The sequence below is a fragment of the Galleria mellonella genome, unplaced genomic scaffold, assembly GCF_026898425.1.
Source record: "Galleria mellonella isolate WM207_F2 unplaced genomic scaffold, CSIRO_AGI_GalMel_v1 utg83, whole genome shotgun sequence".
Classification (NCBI taxonomy): Eukaryota; Metazoa; Arthropoda; class Insecta; order Lepidoptera; family Pyralidae; genus Galleria; species Galleria mellonella.
The window spans coordinates 4,677,470-4,702,451 of NW_026442162.1; the positions used below are offsets into that span (position 1 = coordinate 4,677,470).

At 34.1% G+C, this 24,982-nt stretch overlaps 2 protein-coding genes across 11 annotated transcripts in view; one reads left to right on the forward strand and one right to left on the reverse strand.

Annotated features, from left to right (window-relative positions):
- The first annotated feature begins 1,217 nt into the window (after positions 1-1,217).
- On the forward strand, positions 1,218-3,115 carry LOC113517023 (uncharacterized). Its single transcript, XM_026901540.3, has 2 exons — positions 1,218-1,257; positions 1,330-3,115. The coding sequence occupies exon 2, from the start codon at positions 1,535-1,537 to the stop codon at positions 2,816-2,818; it is 1,284 nt and encodes a 427-aa protein (XP_026757341.2). The 5' UTR covers positions 1,218-1,257; positions 1,330-1,534; the 3' UTR covers positions 2,819-3,115.
- A 2,088-nt stretch (positions 3,116-5,203) lies between these two features.
- LOC113517007 (GTPase-activating protein skywalker) overlaps positions 5,204-24,982 on the reverse strand; it is a 119,525-nt gene continuing 99,746 nt past the window's right edge. For 3 of the 10 annotated variants that reach the window (XM_052901980.1, XM_052901981.1, XM_052901973.1), the window contains 8 exons: positions 22,750-22,896; positions 22,049-22,233; positions 21,460-21,625; positions 20,475-20,561; positions 15,989-16,147; positions 15,481-15,584; positions 9,478-9,612; positions 5,204-8,852 (listed from right to left, as the gene is read on the reverse strand). In XM_052901980.1, the coding sequence (XP_052757940.1) occupies positions 8,711-8,852; positions 9,478-9,612; positions 15,481-15,584; positions 15,989-16,147; positions 20,475-20,561; positions 21,460-21,625; positions 22,049-22,233; positions 22,750-22,896 (1,125 nt within the window). In that variant the 3' untranslated portion in view covers positions 5,204-8,710. Of the gene's footprint in view, positions 8,853-9,318; positions 9,451-9,477; positions 9,613-15,480; positions 15,585-15,988; positions 16,148-20,474; positions 20,562-21,178; positions 21,209-21,459; positions 21,626-22,048; positions 22,234-22,749; positions 22,897-24,982 lie in introns of all 10 variants that reach the window. The other 7 variants (XM_052901982.1, XM_052901976.1, XM_052901983.1 and 4 more) reach the window with 6 other exon arrangements.

Below are 24,982 nucleotides of genomic sequence, written 5' to 3' on the forward strand. Positions count from 1 at the left end.
AAATCATGAGCATATGCTAGTAAAATACCCTTGTCAGCAATATATCCTATCGGATCTACCTCCACGCGCTTCGCCCTGGAAACCAACGTGGTTATTCCTTATGAAATTCGTCATAATGGGCCAACTGATCTACTATCACCCCTATTAAGGCCCCCACCAGTGTATACCGATAACACAGGCAGGGTTACCATTGTATTATCAACTATTGAAATTAATTACCTTCACCTTGTTTTTACTTATTTTTTATTAGAAACTTGCATCATTTAATAGACCCAAACGGGTAATCACTCCATTTTCATTAAAAATCAAATCCAGACCTTTGTATTAACTTGAAAGCCTATGCAAACGATGTACATTTCATTTCATATCAGTTTATTTTTAATGGATAAAAATGAAATGGTAATACCGCCTGCATTAAAGCATCGGTTAGACATAATAGGTGAACATGAAAGCAGATCATTTAGCCCATCGCGACGAATTGAACAATAATCAGTTTCAGTTTCTAAGGGGATCTGCGTAAAGGTCGACTTGATATTATTGACAATAGGTTTGATAGTCCCCAATATTAGAAATTCATTTTCTCCTATATTTTATCAAAAAAAAAATGACAAAAAAGTAACATAAACAGGAAAAAAAATTAACAATAATTTACTTATATGAATACATTTATAGTTCCACTGATTGCTTCTCTTAAATATCTATATGTATATTCTTATATGTTTTATTCTACATATCCTATAAATCGTCATAGTCGTAGAATACTAACGGATCTGACAAATATTACATATAAAGATCCATCAGTATTCTACGACTATGACGAAATATCCTAGACCTAATCCTTACTTTTGGAATTTGTGTGAAAAAGGTATTTTTTTATTACTGTTGTCAAGGGATTGTTATCGATTGAGAGGTTAGTTCCTATTGCTGGCGGGAAAGGGATTGCTAGTAATGGAGACTGAGAATCCTATTGCTAGCAATATACCCAACCGGGTCGACCTCCTCGCGGTTCTTCCTAGAAACTATCATGGTTAATTCCTGATGAATTCATCCCGATAGCGCAGGTGGGGTTACCATTCCATTATCATCCATAAAAAAACCCGTTCTGTTTTTGGCAAAATACCCAAAAATTGGCGTGAATGTCTTAATTTGAATGCCTCTAAGAACGAGGAACTACATTAAAGAAGAAAAAAAAATGGAAATGTCATTGTCATTTGTGACAACTTGTGTCATATTAGTCGATTGATAATGGCTGACGAGGTTTGTTCATCCTTTATTACACATTCCTTAATTTCGGCAGTTGTTTATAAAATTGGCATTCTGTTTTTACAGGACTTGCATAGAGTAAAGAAACCTCGTTGATACAGCAAAAAGTTTAATACTTATCTAAGTATCGTAAACAAGTAATTAATAAAGTCTATTGTGTAGGGACTAAGAGAATTATAAGTTGAATTTAACCGAATTACAAGTAATCTTATATTTTTATTATGTTGTAAATCAATGTTTAAAGTGCTGAAGTCTTTATTTGTCTAATATAATGAAGCCTGATAAAGAAACATCCGAGGGAGAACCAGCTCCTATAACCGGTGACGTGATAGGAGACACTGCGTACAGCGAGCGTTTTGTATTGAAAATATTGTTAAAATTAGCTAATTTGGATACACTAAAAGATGAAATTCAAGAGAAATCCTTCGAAGATGACCTCTGCACGCTTTGGGATATGACTGCCGAAAGAGATGTAGTGCTATTTCTGCAAAAACATAACATGTTGAATCTATTAAATTTCGCATTACCCATCATAGAATCTCCTCGTATTATAGAAATATTTATCGGTATAACGGGAAACATGTGTTGTCAGAAGGAAGTTGTTAATGTACTACTCAAGATGGACAATTTCTTAAACTTTCTGCTTGAAAATATCAAAACTGACGACAGCTTAGTTCTGATTCAGCTGCTACGACTAATCAATTCAAGTTTGTTTCTTATAGACCATGAAGCTGTATGCATTTGGATGGAACTGTTCAAAAAGATTGAGTATTCAAGTGCCTTGTACTTTATACTGAAAAATTCTTCTAATAAGGATCTGTTGGTGACAGCTCTAGAAAACATCAACACAATATGTTCATATTGCAATACAGAGAAGTGCAGAGCTGAGTTTTTTACGCATTTTGTCACATATGACGCTCTAGAGTCTTTGACAACAGCATTTACTGAAATCACTGTGAATCAGAAAGATAAATGTGAGAAGGATGAACTAGAGAGAGTATTAGTTATAAGTCTGCAGACCATTCTCAATTTAGTTGGATTTGATAAATCGACAGATGTATTCAAAGACAGCAAAGATAATGTATCAAACATGATTGGTATTGTACTTAAATATTATGAGACTAAATTTGTTGAGCAAAAGGAAGTAGACTCTGATTTGATAGATGTCATAGATTCAACAAACACAATATTGAATATAATGCATTTAAGTGAATTAAGTGATTGTGAAATATACTTCGAACCAAGTTACAGAATATGGAAAGCTCTCAAATCAATATTACAAAAGGATAAAAACGGTGTTGATAATTTTGAAGAAGAGGACAAGGAGGAATTGCGAGAGTTCTCTAACCAACTTAAATCACCGTTGAGCACATTCATGTGTGTTTACTTAGCTAATTGTTCAGAAAAGGATCTGCTGAAAGCATTGGATGAGGTGGGCACAGATTATGAAGAAATACTAAAGCTAGTTAAGAACAAAGATAAAGAAATAAAGGATCTGGTCACGAAAAGGGCAGCCAGTTACAGAACTAGATTAAAAGAAAATGTTGACTCATAAATCGAATATTGTAATAACATAATTATTACCTACTTTGTATTGTCATATTAACAACCAAACCTTATGTAGGTACCATCATTTCCGTTTCAATCAATATTTTGTAATTTTGCATTAAGCAACACTCATAATAAGAGCAAATTTTTTACTTTGTGTATTATGTAAAACAATGTTAATCTCTGATACTGGTTAAATAATTAAAATGATAAGCCATATCAAATGCACAGCAATTAGACAGACAAAACCTTTATATACATTCAGTATAGTTTATTTATGAAAATAAATTAATTAAACATTGTTTTTTCGTAGTATTACTTGATACCTAATGACTCATTGTAGCAATAAGTTGTATAGATATTTCTTGACCCCTATGACCTTTGAGTAATTTTCACCAAATTGCTGTACTTTATTTTTAGCGCTAGCGACCATTGTTTGAATATTAATTTCCTAATTCGCCGATTCATTATACACCGCTCATCACAGTATTTCTTAGTAACTTATACTTTGCAATATATAAACTTATTCATGGCGATAGATTGTAACACTGGTAGAATGCTAATAGCGCCTTTTGACACCAGGGAGAAATATACAATTCTAATTTTTAAATATTAAAATATATATATTTTACAACACAGGGGGCAAACGAGCATGCAACTCATCTGATGGTAAGTGACTACCGCCGCCCATGATCACCCACAACACCAACGGCATTACAGGTGTGCTGCCGGCCTTTTAAAAAGGAATATGCTCTTTTATTGAAAGTTATGATGTATCAGTCCCGAAATACTGCTGCTGGTAATTAATTCCATAGTGGTTGTGCATTGAAGAAAGTGCTTTAAAAAACGCACGGTGGAAGACCGTCACTCGTCCAGATGGTTGGGATGAAACTTTACTCTATGGCGAGTTGTACGGTAATGAAAATCAACAGCAGATATTAAACCAAACAATTCCTCGGAGCACTCCCCATGATAAATTTGGTAGAAGATGCACAGAGATACAATATCTCTGCGCAGTTTCAGTGGGTCGAATCGGATAGTAAGGCGCTAATCATCAATTATTTGAGCCGCCCTGTGGCGCCCCTACCCATAGGTGAGAACAGTATTCCATATGCGGCCTGACTTGAGCTTTATACAATTTCAAGCGGAGTTCCGGTATGAAATACTGCCTCACTATATAGTATATTATATAAGTACTAGCTTTTACTCGCAGATTTGTCCGCGTAACACGGATATAGTTTACTGACCCGGATAAAAATTAGCCTACATATCCGACATACATACATACCTACATAGCCTACACTCCATCTCAAATAGTATGTGTGTACCAAATTGTATAGTGATTGATTAAGCCATTAAGGCGCTATAAAATAACATACAAACTCATTTTCACATTTATAATACTAGTAAAGGTTTATGTTTGAGACTCAATATTTACCATTTGGTAATAAATCATTCGAAAATTTAACGATTTTTCTTGTGAGCATTTGTTAATACTTGGTGAATTAGTTATTTTATATTTTGTAAAAATTTTATAAGAATTGAACATAAGCTGAAAAATATTACAACAGTTACTTTATTTACTGGATTTGGAAATTCTAAATTTGTGATATTTTCTAATAAACAGGTACTGGGGGGAAAGGGATTGTTAGTAATAGAGACTGAGAATCCGATTGCTAGCAATATACGTAACCAGGTCGACCTCCTCGCTGTTCTCCCTGGAAATTATCATATACCCAAACATAATGGGCTAACTCTGTTTTCATTCTCATCTATCACCCTTCTCTGGTGCACCGCCAGCGTATCCCGTTGTTCATTTTCCCATTGATATAATTATCTATTAAATGGTTCACTATTCTGTGAAATGTATAAAAGTGTTCATCATAATGGGCTAACAATGCTTCAGTTCTGGTTTTCTGGCTTTCTCATCTATAACACCCGTCGGCATCACGTTGCGTCGCAAGTTTCTCTCGAAACTCGGCAAGAAGCGTGAAATTTTTGCCGATCTCAGAACGCACCGTCCACAAGTGGCTAAAAAGATTCAGAGAGGGCCGAGGGTTCAAGATGACCCACGTTCAGGACGTCCTTCCACTTTTCCGACGAAAACGTGGAAAGAATTCGAACTTGTGTTAATGGGGACCGTCGTTTAACGGTGACAGGTGGCTGAAGAGCTTAAAAAAAAATAAACAAATGAAAAAAATTTGCGCCAAGATCGTTTGAGTTTATTTTCGAAATATATTTGATAACATGCGGGGGCGGCATTTGGGGGACATAAATCTATTAAATAGGGTTGGCACAAGTGCTATATATTGATTTACCTGAATAATTGTAAAATAAAATTTTTAAAAAACTTTTAAACAAAAACGTATAGTTACAAAATAAAACAAAAACGTCAATTGTATATGGGATTATATATTTGATAAAGGTAATAAAGCAACATTAATTTGCATTACCATAAACGATTCTCAATAATCGCAACCAGCTGACACTATATTCGACTGTAACAACATACTAACGTAACAAGGGCTCGCGTCCACTCAGCGGCTGCAAGCAAGCGAGCCGTCACACAACTTGTCATTTTACATGAATATTCACATAAAAAAAAAACGTACATCACAAATACTGAAAGGGAGATAAATAACAGTATACATTAAATGTACTTATAAACTAATTCTAATCATGAGCCTACGTGTTCCTTAAGCGGAACAAAATCGCGAAAATCTTTAAATATCAATTCGATAATATTTAGTTACTTTTAGTTAGAGAATAAAAACAGAATAAAGACTAGACTTTACACTGAACAATGTTAGCTTCTCTAATAACAACATATCTCGCAAGTGGCGGCCCCGTGCGGGCGGCGGCCTGAACTAAAACCTAAAAAACAATTCGTCTTCAAATGACGGTACACTTGATTGGCGACACAATATACACAATTCACAAACCAGACACAGCTTATGGCGCTGCCACCTGCGCTATCTTCAAAGTGGATAATCCACGCCTCATTTAGCCAACATTACTAAAACATATTACTTATAATATACATCACTAAAATTAATGTGAACTAATCGAGCCGCCGCCCGCACGGGGGCGCTTATTAACATACATATAAAACATTTAATATTACCTACTCAATAAATTACATAAATAATTTGAATTGAAAACGAGTCTTAGGCTTTTGATAAACATGCATACTGCATGCACTATTACATTTTTCCCGTAAAGCTACGTTGGGGCCAACGGAAGGTGACCATAGAGGACGGAGCTGAACTCTATGGTCACCTGTCGAGTGGACCATAAACAAAATATTTACAAAAAGAAAATAAAAATAATGTAGCCAGGAAGAGCCGCGGGTGATATGAACGTAGGTAACCCCTTTGTACCGACAGGGATATGTATTGTGACATAAGGCCGATATTAATTTTTGCTACGGCCAATAGTGAACTTGTAACAACACTACAATAATTGTAAATAAAAAAAAAATCTACAAACGCTCGATCCACTTGCGTTTCGTCGATTCAGCCGTGTAAACCGGTATAAATACTATAAATTCATAATGTAAAAATCAAAGAGAATACTTCAACGTCCTCAAATCCAGCCATATTTTATTCAATGGTCCGATTTTGGCACATTACTATATAAAATAATACTATATAATTGTAAAACGCCAGTGTCTTACCACTGACATTTTAACAGGGTTACTGTTAATTATCACACGAACGATATACCTAATGATAAATAAACCAATAGACAAGCGGATAACCAAAGAACAAGACACCAGATATTGCAGTCTCGTTCTATTTTATACATACAATAAGCACGTATTTATAGATACCGTTTGTCTATGCTATGGACTATTGTCCTCAAAGTTTTTTTATACCACTTAAAATGGCAAACAAGCTGACGGGCCCATCTGATAGAAAGTGGTAATCGTCGCCTAAACATGACCAATACCATGGACATAAAAACTATGTTATGATCATGGGCGAAACAGTATACTAATACTGTTTCACCCATGATACCCCCCATGCGTTGCCATTCCTGAGGACTCCGGTGTTATTTCTCTGTACCTTGTAAGTTCACTGTCATATCCCACTCTTCAAACCGAAACAGTATAAAAGATTCATTAATTAAATTTATTCGAGATTGAAAATTATTTACGATAAGTTTGGAAGCGTCGGGCAACATACTTCGCTAACTTGACCGAGTATAAAATTTTGTAAAACAAGTTTGAGAATCTTTAAAAATCGAAGCACAGAGTTCGAATAAATATAAATAGAGTAAATAAAACACTTCGATAGTAAAATATTTGATGTTTTACAATTTTATGAGTAAAGAGGACAATAACCTTTCTTACAGATCTTAAAAAACGTTGAAAAACATATTCAAATATAAATGTACTTACCGTCATATACATAATCCATACAATAAAAATAACTATGCATATATTGAGTATATATTTATCGGTGATAATTAACAAGTAACCTCAAAATAACGACCGCAAAATCTGGCCGATCGTTTGAACATGATTATACATAATATATGAAAAACAAAAATGATAGGTATTCACTGATAAAATTGCCATATATCTGCGGCGTTTGGCTTCGATTACCTGTTCGGTGTTTGAACATAAAAATAAAATAGAAAAAAAAAAACAAACGAATTGCCAGATCTAAATTGAATTCATATAAATCGTCATTAAAAATAATATGCATAGATCTATGCAAGCATCTATTTTAGTGTTTCCTAATCTAAACCCGCAGTTTAGTCCCGTTGTTTCCAAGAATTATTTCCTATTGTAAATGTTACACGAACGAACACACAAACAGGTAAACGAACAAGTCTATAATAAATTCTTTGGTACATTTTTGTGAGCAACGACGAATGATTAAGACTGAGTATAACGATGATAAGTCTAAGCGAATAAAGATACATCATACCAAAATACTGTCGTTTGGACCGAAACATATCTTACTAGCCAATAAATAAAAACGATTTTTGAATGGACATAGAACGAATGCGTTATATTTCATTGAATATTGTGTGAGCACGCCTATTACGATAAATATCTATTTCGAGCAAAACGCATTCAGATTGTGCGGTGTGTCGCTGATTCGTCCATACCCATCCTCGGGGCGACCCCACATGATTACAAAATGAAGTTTTAATCCGGCCGAGTGCATAGAGACCACTTTAGGGCCAGTCACTGGAATGTTCACATCGACACGATCAAAACTGCTAACGTTCCACCACACGGCTAGGCCCCAAACACATATTGCTTTATATAAGCGTATTAAATCCATTACGAGTAGGTACGATAGATAATCCATTTTGTACTTACGCACAGACATCTAAACACGAATAATATATAAACAACCTAGTTTCCCCGTCTTCGTTGTCTGTAAACGGACAGCTGTGTTCACGCAGGATAGCTACCGGGGCCACACACAGATAAACGTTCACGAATAAATATAGGAATACATCTACACAGTCTGTTAAAACGGCAAGGGGCTATCAATACATCGCATAACTAGAGATTTCATTATTTTCTCGTGGGGACATCAACCGACAAAAATATCGCGGGCTAAGTCGCGCGACCCGCTCGCACTATACAATGGGGGTTTTAATTCGCACTTCTGTAGCGAGATCGCTGCGATTTATTCGGATTGAATTCGCGAAAATGGCGGTCAAATATCGCGGGTGCAGTATGGAATCTATTGACGGCCTCGGCCGGCACGCACACTCCGCAAGCGCCGACGATCACAACAAATAACACACTCTAGGATATGACACTATCGTAACAAATAGTAACACTTCGAGATTATATCACTCCTGAATGTCCGGATGGCGTCGAGTCCGAGCCATGTAGATCTTGGAGCGCGTCCACGTGCAGCCGAGACGCCTACGCTCCGGAGAAGCCGTACACCTCGAGGACGCGGATCTCGAAGTCGCCGCTGGGGCACAGGGGCGGGTTGTTGAACGTCGAGCATCGGTCCGTCTTACCGAACCTTATGTTCTCGTCCATCCATATCGCTTGTCCGTCTCTGTAAATTTTTATGAATGTTTCAGTTGATTATTTTGTTGAACTCCAATTAGACAGGACGTACACAAGGATTAGTAATGGACGTCACATTTCATTCTTCTGTAAGTTATGAGGTCCCAATTCAACACATAATACTGGGTGGATTTTAAAAGCGGAGCAGTATGAGAATAACATTCTAAAAAGTCGACACTTTTATGTCTATAATAATGTGTCTGATCTACATGCAGAAGCGGCAAATGTGCAGAAAACTGAATTGATTAAAAATATTCATTAATATCAGTTCATACTATTTCTTTTGTAGATTAATCAACTTTATCTGAATATGCCAACTCTAAAAGTACAGCATACTGCCCCGTATCAATATCCACCCTGTACGATACCATTGCCAAAACTTCATTTCAAGTCCACACAAAAGACATAACGTTCAAGCAGGCCAAACTGTGGGAAGGGCCGGTGGGCCAACATACCCTCCACCGATCGTGATCATAGTATTATCAGCGGCCATGAAGAGCGAGTTAGCGTGGGGGGTCTTGGAGTCTCCGTCGGCGTCGTCCTCGAGGCATCCCACCCAGGGGTACTTGGCCGGCACTGGATGTAGGCTGAAAGTATATATGAGTTAGACTGACCCTCCGCCGATGGTAATCATCTTGGAGTCGGCGGCCATGAAGAGCTCGGAGCCGTGGGCGACGCGTTCCTCGGCCTTGCCGTCCGCGTTGGCCGAACAACCCACCCACGGGTACTTGGCGCGCTCCGGGTAAAGGCTGCAACGAACCACCGCGACGCTCGTGTCAGATTGTGATGGCGTTTTGTTATTGTCGCGTCAGTGATATTTTAACAATGAGCGCAATGCAAAAACCACAGACACAGAGACAGATGATGCACGTATATATTTAAAACCACGCATGCCATATTGAAATATAAATTCAAACTCAAAATAAATTCAAGGACAAAATCATTTTAAAATCAACATATTTTTTATGTATTATATTATTAACTAAAGTACAACTTTAATTACGAAAAAATATTTGTTGAGAAAAAATTACAAACAAACATCTCGGTTGGAATTGCCCAACTTTTACTAGTCAACAATACATATATATTGTAGACAATAGTATTATATTATTAATTTGTTATATATTATTATATATAATAACAAATAGTTGTCGTAAAAGGAGACCAAGGGAGGGCGAGAAATGAGCAACAATTATAGAATAGTTATCCACCCACATGGAAGTCATCTGTAACAATTATTACTTCAATTGTTACGGATTACTTCCATGTGGGTGGGAAAGGATTGTTAGTAAAGGGATTTAACTGACCCATTACTAGCTATACACCTTATCAGGTCGAACTCCACACGGTTCCCCCTGGAAACCATCGTGGTTGAATTAAGTGGAATTCATCACGATGGATTAACTGACCTGCTTACACCGTCACCTATCATTCCTCACTGGTGCCCCGCCAGCGTATACCGATAGCGCAGGCGGGGTTACCATTACATTATCACCATTAAAAAAAAACTTTAAAATAAAAATAACAATAAAAGTAAAAGTTTAGGGGACACCAAGACTATCATTTAAGGTTATTTAATGCAAAAAAAATTCGGCACACAAAATACATGCAGCATCTTTTTACAATTTGTTTCAACAGAACTCAATAAAAATGTAAGCAAGTTATATTGAAATTGTAACAGTAACACGCTCCGTATGAAATTAATAACATATCGAAACAATTAACCGACAAATCTATTTTTGGTTTGTTTGTTTGTTGGAGATCAGCAGTCTTATATCATATATATGTAGCTCATGAATGGCTACAGTTTGGCATTGAGGGGCAATGCCTTATCTTAAAAGGCTGAATGCTCTACCTTAAAATAAAAGGCCCCAAGAAAATTAAATTTGCTTTTTCAAAGTCACTTTATTATTTGTGAAAAATTGTAATTGACTTTTTGTCTTTAATTTTTTTTTATTATTATGAAATTTCTAGCTGTTAGTTTTTTTTTAATAAAAAAATAAAATAAATAAAAAGTATGGCCTCTGCTCTACCAAAAAGTTGTTTTGTCCTACTTTAAACTTGGCTCTAGCTATGGCCCTGAGCTCGTGTGTTTACATTTTTACCAAGTTCTTTGAAACAAACCACAATTCCATGTCTGCGGAACGACTATTATGTTTCTTGTAAATACTTTCAAATCAAACACAAAAATAAAGGTGAGTATATTTTGTTAAAATATCATTGAGTAAATTAACAATTATTATTCTTAATTACAAATGTTTTATTATATTTTTCAAATTATTATTATTCATTAGTAGATACACACATCGAAAAATAATAATAAAAATAAAAAAAAAACAAGAAAAAAAGCATTATTTAAAAGAAAAGCGTGACTAGCACAGTTAAGAGTTATACATAGAACAACAAAACGCCACTTTCTACATATGAATAGATATAGCTTTGCAAGACAAGGACAGAAAATGCTATTATGTACACGTCAAAGTTTTATAATAAATTTATAATAACATCCAATTAAAACTATCACTAGTGCCAAAACAAAACCCTCCGAGTACGTTTTTAATATCCCGTCTCGTTTCCTGAATATTAGTGTCATAATGAGCGACGCTAGCCCTTGCCAATATTATAAAAAAAAAAAATCTAATAAAAAAAGAATGACACAGTATCATTAACTTATATTTCAAAATAAAAAAATAAATTAAAAATATAAAGATTAAATGGGCATTATGATAATTGAATAAATGGGCTTAGTTATGCAGAAAATAACATTATCTTATGATTATCCCATAAGATATCCTTGTTTATGCAAGCATATCTTATAAGCTAGTTAAGCTCTAAATTTAATTAGGGTTGCCAGAATTTAACCCTTTTAGTGCCATTGATTTTTACTCATATCTACTTAAAAATGTCAAAGAGATCTTTGTCGTGTTGATGTCATTTACCCTTGTCTCTAAAAAACTGTATCTCCTCCAAAAATTATCCAATTTTAATATTTTTTTTTTACAGCAAGCTAAACAGCGACTCATTTCACGAGCGCTATGACGCTCGTGACACTTTTAGTTGCAATGCGCACGAGCGCGATGGCGCTCGTCCGCACTCAAAGGGTTAAAAAATCTTGTTATCGGCAGCTATGCACGGTAATTAATTCGGATAAAGAGCAAATATTATGATTTATTTTTTAGTACATAAACTATCTACACTTTAAATAAACATTTTTGTTTTGTTTTGGTGAAATAGTGTTAAATAGTTACACTACCAAGGTCGTATATTTAAGCGAATCTCTAGGTAGTGTAGTATCAAGATACTAGGATATTATAATACCCAGATATTTATTCGTTAAAATTTTTAATACTGATTTAATAGCTCATTAACAAATAAACTCTTATATTAATGTTACAATAAGTCATATACCGTGGACTTCTACGAGGATTACGAATGTTATGTATATTAATCTCTCTATTAATTTATTCACCATATATTGCTAGGGTTGACGTGTACAGAATAACTAGAAGCGGAAAAATAAATTATTCATAATACGATACGCCATGTACTGGGCCAGTGAAATACTTTGCTATTTCTAATTTATAAGTAACTTCAAATGTGATTCCACAAAGAAAGAGACCGACACGGTAATAGATTGCAAAAAAAAATCTAAATAAATTTAATTGTCTCAATTTTTTTGTCGTTTATCAACACATGTGCCTTTGGAAAAAAGTTGAGTTTTATAAAATTTTACTATGTATATAGTTCTTAAGGAAATACGTTAAGGGCACAGTGCACAACGACATATCTTATTTCGAACCGATTTTGTTAATAGCATTAATTTCAATGGTACTTACCGTGCAAAGCGTGTTAACATAAAATGAACGACGTACGAAAAATGATAAAAGCGGCCGTGTCGTGTCCAGTAAAAGCTTTTACCCGAACGCACCATAGAGTAAATAAATAGTAATAGTACAGAAAAAGCAGTAGACAAAATATATAATAGAAATAGCCTAAATTAAGTAAAAAAAAAATAAGATGCTTTTCATTGAGGAACGTAACTTTAAAATGAAGAAAAAACAAGGATTTGAATCCCATATTTTTTATCGTAACTTAAAAAGAACTCTGCACTACAGAGACTATATGTATGATAAATTTCTTTATATAACGCCATCTAGCGGTAATAAAAGTATTACTGGTATACTAGATGGCGATGTAAATATAAAAATAAACGTGACAGAACAATAGAAAATTTCAATTCTAATAAAAAGCATTTTATATGAGAGTTACTCTATTGATATATAAAAACTTACTAAAAGCATATATAATATATATATATATATATATATATATATATATATATATATATATATATATATATATATATATATATATATAAGGAAACATTTTCTATATTAAATTATTTTTAATTAAATTCATGGAAATATAATAGAATAACTCCAGTACAATATTATTTATGTAATATACTTCTCTCTATCTATCTACACATGTTTCTCTAAATTGTATATATGTAATACCTTGCCCAATAAATAACTTTTTCAATAATGTATATAACTTACTCCCATCTCTAATTAATTTACAATGGGCATACAGTAAATTTTCTATTCATTCTCTTTTGTAAGTATTTAAAGAGAAAAATATTTCTTTCAATATTTCTAGAACGTAAATAAACACATAGGATGTATAAATATCCTCATACATATTATGAATAGCTTTATAACAAAGACAAATCTGAATATAAAATTATAAAATACATCTTCTACGGCGCTATATTCCTAAAAAAACAAAATACATATTTGAACATAAAATAAAAAAGCAAAATTACACATATATGATTATAAATTAATTAATAAAAATAGAAAATAAGTTTTTGATTAGTCTTAATTTAACGCTATTAATTTATACAGGGTGTAAGGGACAGGTTGGCAAAAACTGAAACCGAGTTTAGACTATTATTCTGAACTACAAATCAGTGGAAATTCTTTCCGGAAAATTTCTTTTTTTCATTTACAATTGAGTACCTAATTTACGATATAATGTCATAATTTTTGTATTAAAATCTTACCGCAAAGCGAGGGAGACTTTGTATCAAAGTCGATTGCTTGGGTACCTCTATCCCATTCGTGTTTCAACCGTGAAGCAGTTGGGTTTGCATGGCTGTGTTTCGGTTTGAAGGGTGGGATATGGCGTGAATTTACTGGAGAGTGGAGGTGTTATTCCTCTGAATTTACAGAGGAATAACACCTGAGTTCTCAGGAATGCCAACGCATGGGGGGTATCATGGGCGAAACAGTATACTCTGTTATGTCCATGGTACTGCTCATATCTATAGGCGACGGTTATCACTTTCCATCAGGTGGACTGTGAGCTTATTTGCCCGTCTAAGTTGTATAAAAAAAATCAGCTGTGTAAGGTCAACGCTATAAGTGTACGAAACTACCTACGAGCTTAAGCACCTTTGTTCGGGCGGCGTAGGTATCGCGCGTCGTGTGGATCGTAAAATTTCAAATACATTGCGCGGCGTCAAAACTAACAATCGTTAATTATATAGCTGTGGCGCATTTCCGGTGGGGAAAATAATTTACCATCAGATTTAAACCATTCATCTGAATTAGCTGTTTTCGTTTTGGCCAAACTGTCCCTTCCACCCTGTATAGAATACCGTAAGCAAAGCTTACCAAATAGAGATTTTTTTATATGAACATAAAACAGAGGTCAATAATTTTTTACTTTAAATGCGACGTTTCCGCTGAATGGAAACGGGATGGAGGATATCTCACTGCTGTTGAGCATCTCCTTCCATTAACTACTCTTGAAAAATCTAACTATGATATAAAAATGGAATAAGGCACGCGAATGTCGATAGAATTCAAAACGGCTTTAATTTCTTGTTCACAATACAATCTTTTATCGGTACTCGATACACTCCTTGGCTGATAGGTATTTCTAATATATAAAAACTTATTATTAACACTATTAGAAGAAGAAGCTTATATACTTAAATAAATTGTTATCGACAAATATGAGATAATAATACTACGCGCACATTAAAAAAAGCTTTAAGCGTTAATATCGCATTAGTGCTATATTCACACCAATGCCGGTCTCGGTTCGTTCTCGATCCGATCTTGGTCTAGTAAAAAACAATAACACGAGAAACATTGGGGTCAATTTTGAGGCACCACTTCTCTAAACCTATCTCTTAAACTAGTATTTTAATTTGACAGTCTCCCAAAATTAATATTTTATCTATCATAATAATTAATTATGATGGTACATAAATAATTTTGTATCAAATCTATTAGAAATTTAATCCACATTGATCCTTAAAGATTTCGCTGTAATATCAAATTGAAATTTTTATTTTAGATGTGTATTTATATTATCTGTAACAGTCCAGTTCCGTGTCAGTCACGCTCAATCTCTAAGTGTTTCTATTTGACATTTCATCAGACCGAGATCGGATCGAGAACGATCCGTGATCGATATTGTAGTATGAATCTAGCTTAATATCCTTTAGAAAGTAAATATTTTTCAAAAATTACAAAGTATTTATACTAAAATATCAAAACTCGACTATTATACTCGATGACTCAGAATATAATATGAATGCGTACCTGAAGAGGAATGTCTCGCCGGTGCCGAAGTAGGCCTGCCTGTTGCCACGTTCGTCTTTCTGGTTTCGTTCGAACCAACGCGTGGAACAGTACGCTCCGAACACCTGTAAAGAGGGGAATAAGGGATTATAGTAATGATGATCTAACCGCTCCATTGCTAATAATATGCCTTTCATCAGGTGACGTCTATACGGTTTCCCTAGAAACCACTGTGATTAATTTTAATGGAACTGAAATTCCTGTGACCTGTTTTCATCATGATAACGTCATTAGATATTTATTTATTTACGTATTAACAAGCTTTTGTCATTTTACATAGTTTTTTTAATATCTAAACAGAGTAATAGAAAATACAAAGTTTTAAATCATGCTTTAGGCAATAGATTCTAAAATAGAGAGGGGTTCGGAGGGGGGGGGGGGGGGCAAATAAACCAGTCTAAAAAATGCAGATAAGTAAAATGAAAATGAGGGACTCTTGAAAAACTATGATTTAGACATTGTTACGTACCTCGTTGTTACACGTTTTTATCATGAGTAGAGTGGGTTCATGGTGTTCGACTCTCACATAGAAAGTTGTCAATGAGCAGCCATGCTCTTCAGTTGTGTACAGGAGTACCGGCTGGTACATGGTGATGCGCACGGGCAGCCACGACCACAACGTGAACAGCTGGAATCACAGGTGTCGATATTACGTTTGGATAATAGCGATTTTTGAGGTACTACTTTTGAAATCATCATTTATAAATTTATTCTTTTTAAATTTGAAACTTAAAATTAGACTTACAATTCAGTCTTTAAATTTGGAATTACAAAGTTCGATTTGTAAAAAAATATAGAATGATTGTTTAAAATATTTCTCTATAGTTTTTAAATTTCGAATAACAAAGTTCGAATTGTAAAAAAATATATAGGCCAGTTTGTTAACAACATTTCTGAATACAGATACAAATTATAATAATTAAGAAAAATATCAAATAAAATGTTCATAATTCTAAATAGAACTGGGACTAATTCTAGAATGTAGTTACGATATTAATTAATGTCAAATATAGAAATACAATTAAAAGAACATACAAAATACTACCACAGTGTGAGATGACGGCACAGTATTAGTGGTGACTGTTTAGTTGACGTATTACTAGTGCAGGTGCATTGTGCACACCTACGAGTACCTACACGACACGAATAATAATACATATGGACAAACAACAATGCATGCAATATCAATAATATGAGAGACGATTTCACATCTTTAAATAAGTTAGATAAAAATCGCATTCTCGTTTACAAAAAAAAAATATTACTAAGGAATATTAAAAAAAATGAATCTACAGATTTGGCGTACATGCATGAGACGAATTATATTAATGAATTATAAAAATATAAAAAAAACTGTGTATAAGTGTAAATAAGAGAATTTTACTACGGCAATTTTGAATTTTTCAAAATTCAAAAATTCTTGACAAAATTAAAGGGTAATAAATGAAAAAGAATAATAATAATCGGTGAAGATATCGTGCGCTATACCTTTTTATTTATACACAAAAAAATACACCCAGCCTGAAAACTTCATTTTTGTAGTCACTTAAATATCTATTTACAATTTTTAATACAATTTTTAAGAAAAAAAATTAAACTGAGACACAAGTATTACTATTCGATCAAAACTTCAAAAAGTAAGAAGTCCAATAACACATATTTAAAAAAAAATATTACATAATTTTAACATCTTAAAAAGTCACTATTGTTTGAATTAACATCTTGCATTTATTCTAAATTATTAATAAATGTATAAGTAAGTTTGTTTGTTACCTTACAGCGCCTTAGCGCCTTAATAGCTTAAGGCATTTGGCATACACGTACTACATGGAATGAAGAAGGAAGAATATAGATCTCTTTTTATCTTGATCAATAAACGTATCCCGAACACGCAAACGAAGTCGCGTGTAAAAGTTAGTAATAAATATCCTTTATTATCAACTCCCAATGATATCTTAACCAATTAAAATTGTCTAAAAAACATAATATTATGACACTTTTTATTTATTTATTTTTAATTGTAATAAATCTGTCAAAATTAATTTTAAAACTTGTAATCATCAATATTGACATGACATTACTATTACATTGACACGTACTGGTAATTAATTTATAACATTAATTTTATTTTATATTTCAAATATTGTTATTTATTATTGTCATTATTATTATTTATTTTGTAAATTTAATAATAATATTGTTATAAAATTTACATAATAACTGTTACATTGATTAATAAAAAAATATGAAATATACACTATTTACTTGTTTAAAGATGACAATCCGCCTCCCATTAATACATACATCTACAGCAGAACATAATATAAACTACTGAACAAAAACGACTGGCTAAGCTACTTTTGATACGATTATAATCGATAAATCGTTTTAGTGGCATCGAAACAAATTCAATTATAAATAGATACCTACAATAACCGATACCTCTCTTGTTTCCTCTATTTCATTATAAACTAGTGATTATTAATACAACGTTAACATGTCTGAATGGAAAATAGTACGAATGGTTATAATAGTGGATATTATCTAGTTTTTTTTTTTTTTATGCAACTTTCAATGGTGAACAAGCTGACGGCTCACCTGATAGAAAGTGATAACTGTCGTTTATAAATATAAGCTGTACCATGGTAATAACAGAGTATACTGTTTCGCCCATGACACCACCCATGCGTTGCCATTTCTGGTGAATCAGGTGTTATTCCTATGTACCCTGTAAATTCACTGGGATGACATGACAAAGATGGGAATCTTTCAAACCAACAGTGGTGTGGTGTGTGCCCAAGCAAACGACTTTTGTACAAAATCTTTCTCTGATTATAATAAATATTAAAAACTGATATTTATTTCAATTATCTTTAATGGAAATGGCAACATTTGAGGTGTTACTACAAGCGCCACAGTAGGTACATTGTGACATGTAATCTATAGGGGTTGAATACCTCCTTCTATAAAATGGACCATCATCTTGTATGCGCAAATACAAATTGCATAAAAAATATTGAAAAGTATAAACACGTAAACAAGTATTTTATTGATAAAATAACTACAATTTGTTTAAACTTGCCAACATTGGCGAAATTTTTTAAAATAAAATTGACGATTACTTTAAAAAAAATGTTTAAAATACTTATATACTTTGTATTATATAAATACATAAAAAAATAAGATTCCGATAGGACTCGGAAATTCCATCCCTAATCTGCATCAATCACTATTAGTTTAAAAATTTTAACGGCAATAGTTTAATTGAACTATTAAACAAAAATGTCGGAATTAAACAAATTTTGACAGGATACTTAAATCAAGTAATTATAATATTCCACTATTATTTCCTTACGAACTACATCCAAAACAGACATTACGGCTGACTGGTGAAACAGTGTCGGTGTAGAGAGATATCACATGCACAGTGTGCCACCAATTAGCCCATTAGTCCAATTTAGCGCTTCCAAACCTTCTGCCTTAGGTCTGATGTGTGATGTTGCTGATCCTTGAACACTGCGTTAGGAAATGGGAACCACAGGGCCAAGTGGGAGGAGCGTGGACTCTGCGAACACCGACTGTCTGATGGTGAATGTATTCTACTAGTTTTCCAAATTTTTTATACCATAGCGGTGGTAAACATAGGGTTTGATGCTAAACAGTTACTGTAGACAACAGACGCGCGCTGCACGCAAAACCTAACCTGACCTAATTACGTGGCTTTTGAAGAACCTCATGTTGTAAGTTTCTGGGTAAAATCTCGATAGGAAGCATCAAAGTCATCTTCCCATAGGTGAGTTTCTCCTTATAAGACAAGAATATCAATTACCACACTACAGTTAAATAGTTAAATTTTTATTTTTAGTTTTACTGTTGTTGTATTGAATTACAAAGCACAATACTTTGTTTTCCTAACTTGCTATTTCGATATCTTGAAGACAAAGATTGTATTCTTAGTCTACACCACACGAAAGATAAAATTTCAAAATAAATTTCGTTAAATTAGAATGCGCTAATAATTTGTTTTTGTCAAGCGATAGTGCTTTATCCGACACTAATTTAAATATTCATTCATTTTTATTTAAGAGTTTCCTCTTGTCAGTGCAACTAATTCATGCATCTTCCTCCAGCCAGCTTCCTCCTCTAATTTAAATATTATGTTTGATAAGTTTTGATATAAATCAAAAGACCACACGCGACCTGCCTTAATAACATTATATTCGCAAATACATTAAAGAGTATATAAAATTACCATACACAAACTTCGATCTGTCCATTCAATGCGAGCTATTCTGCAAAATGTAACAGGAAATAACTTTTAGAAATTCTGATCTTGTCTAGTAAATGAAATTCTCCAATAACGTTCCCGATTTCCGTTCTCACTTTAGTTCCAATAATAATTAAAGTATAACAGGTTTCTTCATTAACCTCTACATAAACAGTAACAGTGATTTATGTTACAGCCCGTCTGCAAGACACGGCTATAAACGTGCAAGTGGCCCAAAAAAATAGACGAAGTGCAGCAAATTTAAAACTATGCTGGTTGATAACCGTCTTTTATACAATATCTAACTTCTTTCAGACCCAATTTTCACAATTTTTTTTTCTTTTGGTGACAAAATACCGGCAATTCACGTTTACTAGGTAACTGGATGATATAGCTAATACATTTGGAGCATTTATATACTACATCTATAATATGAATACAGATATTGAACAAACATCGACAACGAACGATCATAACCCAGTCACGAAAGAAATAGCTGATCATGCAACTCTAGCTTAACTCACCAAATATGCAAATAAAAGTAATAAAAAAATTAAGCAACATCTAACTCGATGATGCCTTTGCCTTTAAAAAAAAAAACCTACGTGGCAAGCGGTGCATCTAACATCAAGAGGTCGCAAGCTCGTAACGAGGCGACACTTATTTGTGGCTTATATATGTAGCTTACGTCGCTCTGGTCAAGTATCTGGGACTTGATCGCTTGTATAGGGTAAACGCCCATCGATAGGGCGCGCGGGCCGGGCGAGTGCGAGCCCTAACGGAAAATCGACACACAGTTAGCACTTACACAAAACAATCGATTACATGCGACTCGTCACATCACTAGTTTCGAAGTTCCTTCACAATACTGTTAATATCTCATCAAGCTATATTCAATGTTGTTATTCATTGCAAAATTTACAATCGGTAATTTCGATTCGAGCGAATCCCACACGCATGCTCAATATCTGAACGCACCTTGTTTCATTTCATTGCTATAATATAGGAAATAATGTATCTTACAAAATAGAAACAACACACTTAAACACTTAAGGAAACATAGTAAAAGTTCATACAGTAAAAGCCGATGAAATGAGTATCGATTAACTCCTCGAAAATATCTCATGAGTATCGTTTGAAGTCGAATGATCACATCGAGTATAGCACAACATAATCATTCACAGTTCTCTCGCTACACAGACGAAAAATAACATAACGTGGAGTCGATGTGAACTAAAGTTGATGTATCTTACAAATTAACAATTGACACACAATGCTTTCGTTGTGTCGAATTTGTAATCGGATTCGATTTCAAGTTAGTCATGTTAGAATCACAATCGTATGATCGAATGATAAATAAAAGCCAAAAGCCACGCCTAAGTTGTACGATACCATCTGTTTGCACGTTTCCTCAGACATTCTCTGCAAACGAATAAAATCATTTCCGATATAGGTACATAATTATAATTTTTAAGTGCTATTTGTGTTGATTGTGGAGTTAGAAACCTCGTGACGGTTAGAGATATACCCATAAGCTTTTACGTCGACATTACCCATATCTCATTTAAAATTAATTTTCCTGATTAATCTTATGGTTATTACAGTACCCTATGTTTAAAAGAAATTTCTCGTAATAAATTATAGTTACTGATCACCTATGGTGGTATGCTTACCTCGCGTATGGTCAGGGTGTGTGACATCATTTGAATGTTAACTTGTGACTGGCTGGTGGGCAAATTGTCGGAGGACCGTGACCGCACCAGTCGGGAACCGGTGATCACCTGCTTCGACTTGAGCGTCATTTCCGTCTTTATGAACACTCGAGATATATACTGTGAACTGGAATATAAATTATACCATTAAATAAAAACAATAATTATTATTTTTGTTTCTTTCGTAAGTCATAAATTGTTCGGTCTCAAAACAGTTTTTGTCTTTAAACAATGTCATTAAACCAATTACAACAAAAAACTAACTGACAAATTACTAACTGACTAATCAACCCGATGAGAAAACACACTAAGAGAGAGAGAGAGAGAGAGAGAGAAAGAGTTAGAGATAGAAATCTTCATAACCTAGTCTTTATAAGCACCAACACTATGTAACAATATATTTACCACTTTTATAATTTGGAATCAAAAAATAGCGAAAAAACTGAATTTTGTAACAGGATAAGAGGATTAAAGAACAAACAGGCAATTATTAAGTTACAGCCGAAATTTTCCAAAGTTAAAATTATTGGATACAGTAAAGATTATATACCTTAGTGCTCTAATGCTGAAAGCTGTCCGTAAGAGCTTGGTGGGCGATGCAGGCATATTCCTGCAGAATTTGTCCACAGCGTGGTCGACGCCGTTCTTCGTGGCTTCAGCATACCACTCTGAGTTTTGATTGGTCGAGTGCTTGTGGAATAGGATTAAAATCGCTAACGCTACCCTGTAGAACACCTGCGAATCGATTAATGAAAAATTGAAGGATTTTTACAAATTTCTTTGCTGCAATATATGGCAAATTTATTTCTAATAGCAATATAAAGAAGGCATATTTTCTTATGCAGTGAATAAATAATGGACAAAATAGTTTTCGGAAAACCTTTAACTAGATATTTATAAATTTAAGCGAATTAAAGAAAGGAGGAGTTTGTGAATTCGTTTGTATCTTTTATGCACGAGTAACGCTATGCCTTCACCGATTCTCAATCAATCTTTTTGTTATAAAAACTACAGTGTTACAAAATCTAGATTTTGTATAAAGCAATATTTTAAACTATTGATGACCGACACCGATCAGCTGAAGTAGATGTTCAAGTCATATATACCTATTATGCTTGTCCATTAAGACTCATTAACTTTCCCCTTAAAAAGTATATGGAGTAGAGCAGATTCCAAAAACTTGTTTCCCTTTTTTAACATTAATAAGTTGGAAGATACGAGTTTCGTCGAATTCAAACATTAGTATTTTACCTTAATGCCCTCATGAAAAAAGCAGTCGAGCACCCTTACAAGGTGCGGGAAGGGCAGCGCAGCGAGGATCCACCACTGCCAGTCTGCGTAGATCCGCTCCGGGCCGATGGCGCCCGAGAGCCGCGACAGATGTTGAGCCGCCGACTTCTGCAAACAAGTTCACTCAGTGTACAAATGTATAGACGCAAATTTATTAGAAGGAGACTTTTTACAAAAAGACGTCGACTTGACTTCTTTTATTTCACTTGTATTTCTGCCACTAAGCAACTGTGTTTGAAACATGACTTGTTTCCGTTCTAAGTGTAGGATATGGCAATGATATTACCGAATACATAACACTTAGTAACATTAATATGTAAGTAATAAGGGAATAAACTACATGGTACAACCATAAGTGCTAGAAGGAAGTAAACTCGAAATAAAACCATGTACCAAGCCAACTGACGATAATAGCGTCTAGGTCAATATTCTCCACTTATGAAAAGAAACCCGTGTCCAATAATGGGACGTTAATGGGTATTGTTCACTATAGTCATCATAAAACCACAATCCCTCCATCAATAATGTAGTACGACTGAAGAGAGAAATGGGTATTGTGCATAATTCTCTTGAAATTACTACCTACTTATTTATTTTTAAACGTTTCGACCAAACAACGACAGTCTACTGAGTTAGCGAAAAATTTCCACATAATTTAAGTGTTGTCATAATTTGACAGAGAGATGGCTACATTCCAACAACATATCAAAGTCACTTTTTGAAGATAACGCGAAGGAATATTTTAACCTATAACTACATATTAAAGTGCGAGAGAGTCGTTTGCAAAATGTTATGTAAGAGAATGCGTTTTTTATATTTAGTTGGTACAATAAAATCTAGGATTTGAAAATGGATATATGCTTATTACATACTAGCGGCTCGTCCCGACTTCGCACGGGTGGACATTTTTACATTTTAAAAAGTGGCCATTAAGGCTGCTCACGCGACGGAAGCTTAAAAACGGAGTAACTTCTCCTGTTTTCCCAATATTTTCCTTCACTGCTCTGCTCTTATTGACCGTAGCGTGATGAAAAGTATACTATAACCTCCCCAGAAGTGAAAATAATAATTGTACCAAATTTTTAAAAAAGTTCGTTAAAATCCGTCGAGTAGTTTTTATTTCTATAACGAAAATACAGACAGACAAAAATTTTACTGATTGCATTTTTGGCATCAGTATCGATCACTAATCACCCCCTGATAGTTATTTTGGAAATATATACTGTATCTACATCATCATCATATCATCCCTTAACTGTCCACTGCTGAACATAAACCTCCAACTTGGGGGGTTTTGCCAGTAGTTACCACGCTTGGTGGACTTGGCAACCGCAATCAGGCTTTAGAGATGTTTTACGAGGGACGCTGCTGACCGTCCCTCGCCCTCCCTCAGTTGATTCTTTCTACACCCATGGGAAAGGAAGAGGTGGCCTATTCTATGTCGGGACCACACGGCTTGTATTGTATACACTCGTATAAATAAATAGGCTTTATCGGTTAAAGCCTAAATACACATAATTAATTAATATATATAAAACATTTTTTTTACGAATACTGTTTTCCCAACTATGATGTTGGGTAACACGTGCTAGGAATAAAATCAAATACAATTCTTTTATTCTCAATTCAGTCCATTTAAACTTCTGGAATGTTATCATTTTGTAAAGATGCATGAATATTTTTCCTTGAAATTTTACTCAAGCAATTCAAAAACGTGTAATTAAAATTAACTGCAGTGAAAAATTTCGTGTGTTTTCTCTTCGATGATCTCAGATTGGCTTTAACCCAAGATGCGAACATTAAAACCTTATTACAATTAGAAACGGTACGTACAAAACACGGCTTTTGTTTATATGCGTGGATTCAGATATGATGCAAGGGTTTAGTCATTTAAATGAAGATATATTACAATAATTTATATAAACAATCCACGAAGGTTGCCATACTGTCACAATAATTAATATAAACAACCCATTATACTAAAGCCGATGGATCCCTCTTATTAGGTGCTAGGATTTTCATGCATCAACCAGCCTTTTCATGCATCGTTCTTCGCATATATTATGTGAAAATTTCTCTTTGTTACTCAATTAAGCAAATGTAATGAAAAACAAGCCTTAATTACCCACGAGATGGAGTGACAACCCACAGTTTTAGAGCAAGAGCGTAGTTTATGACGAACTATTGACAAAAC

Coding starts and splice junctions, on each gene's coding strand:
- LOC113517023 (XM_026901540.3), top strand. CDS start 1,535: ATGAAGCCTGATAAAGAAACATCCGAGGGAGAACCAGCTCCTATAACC.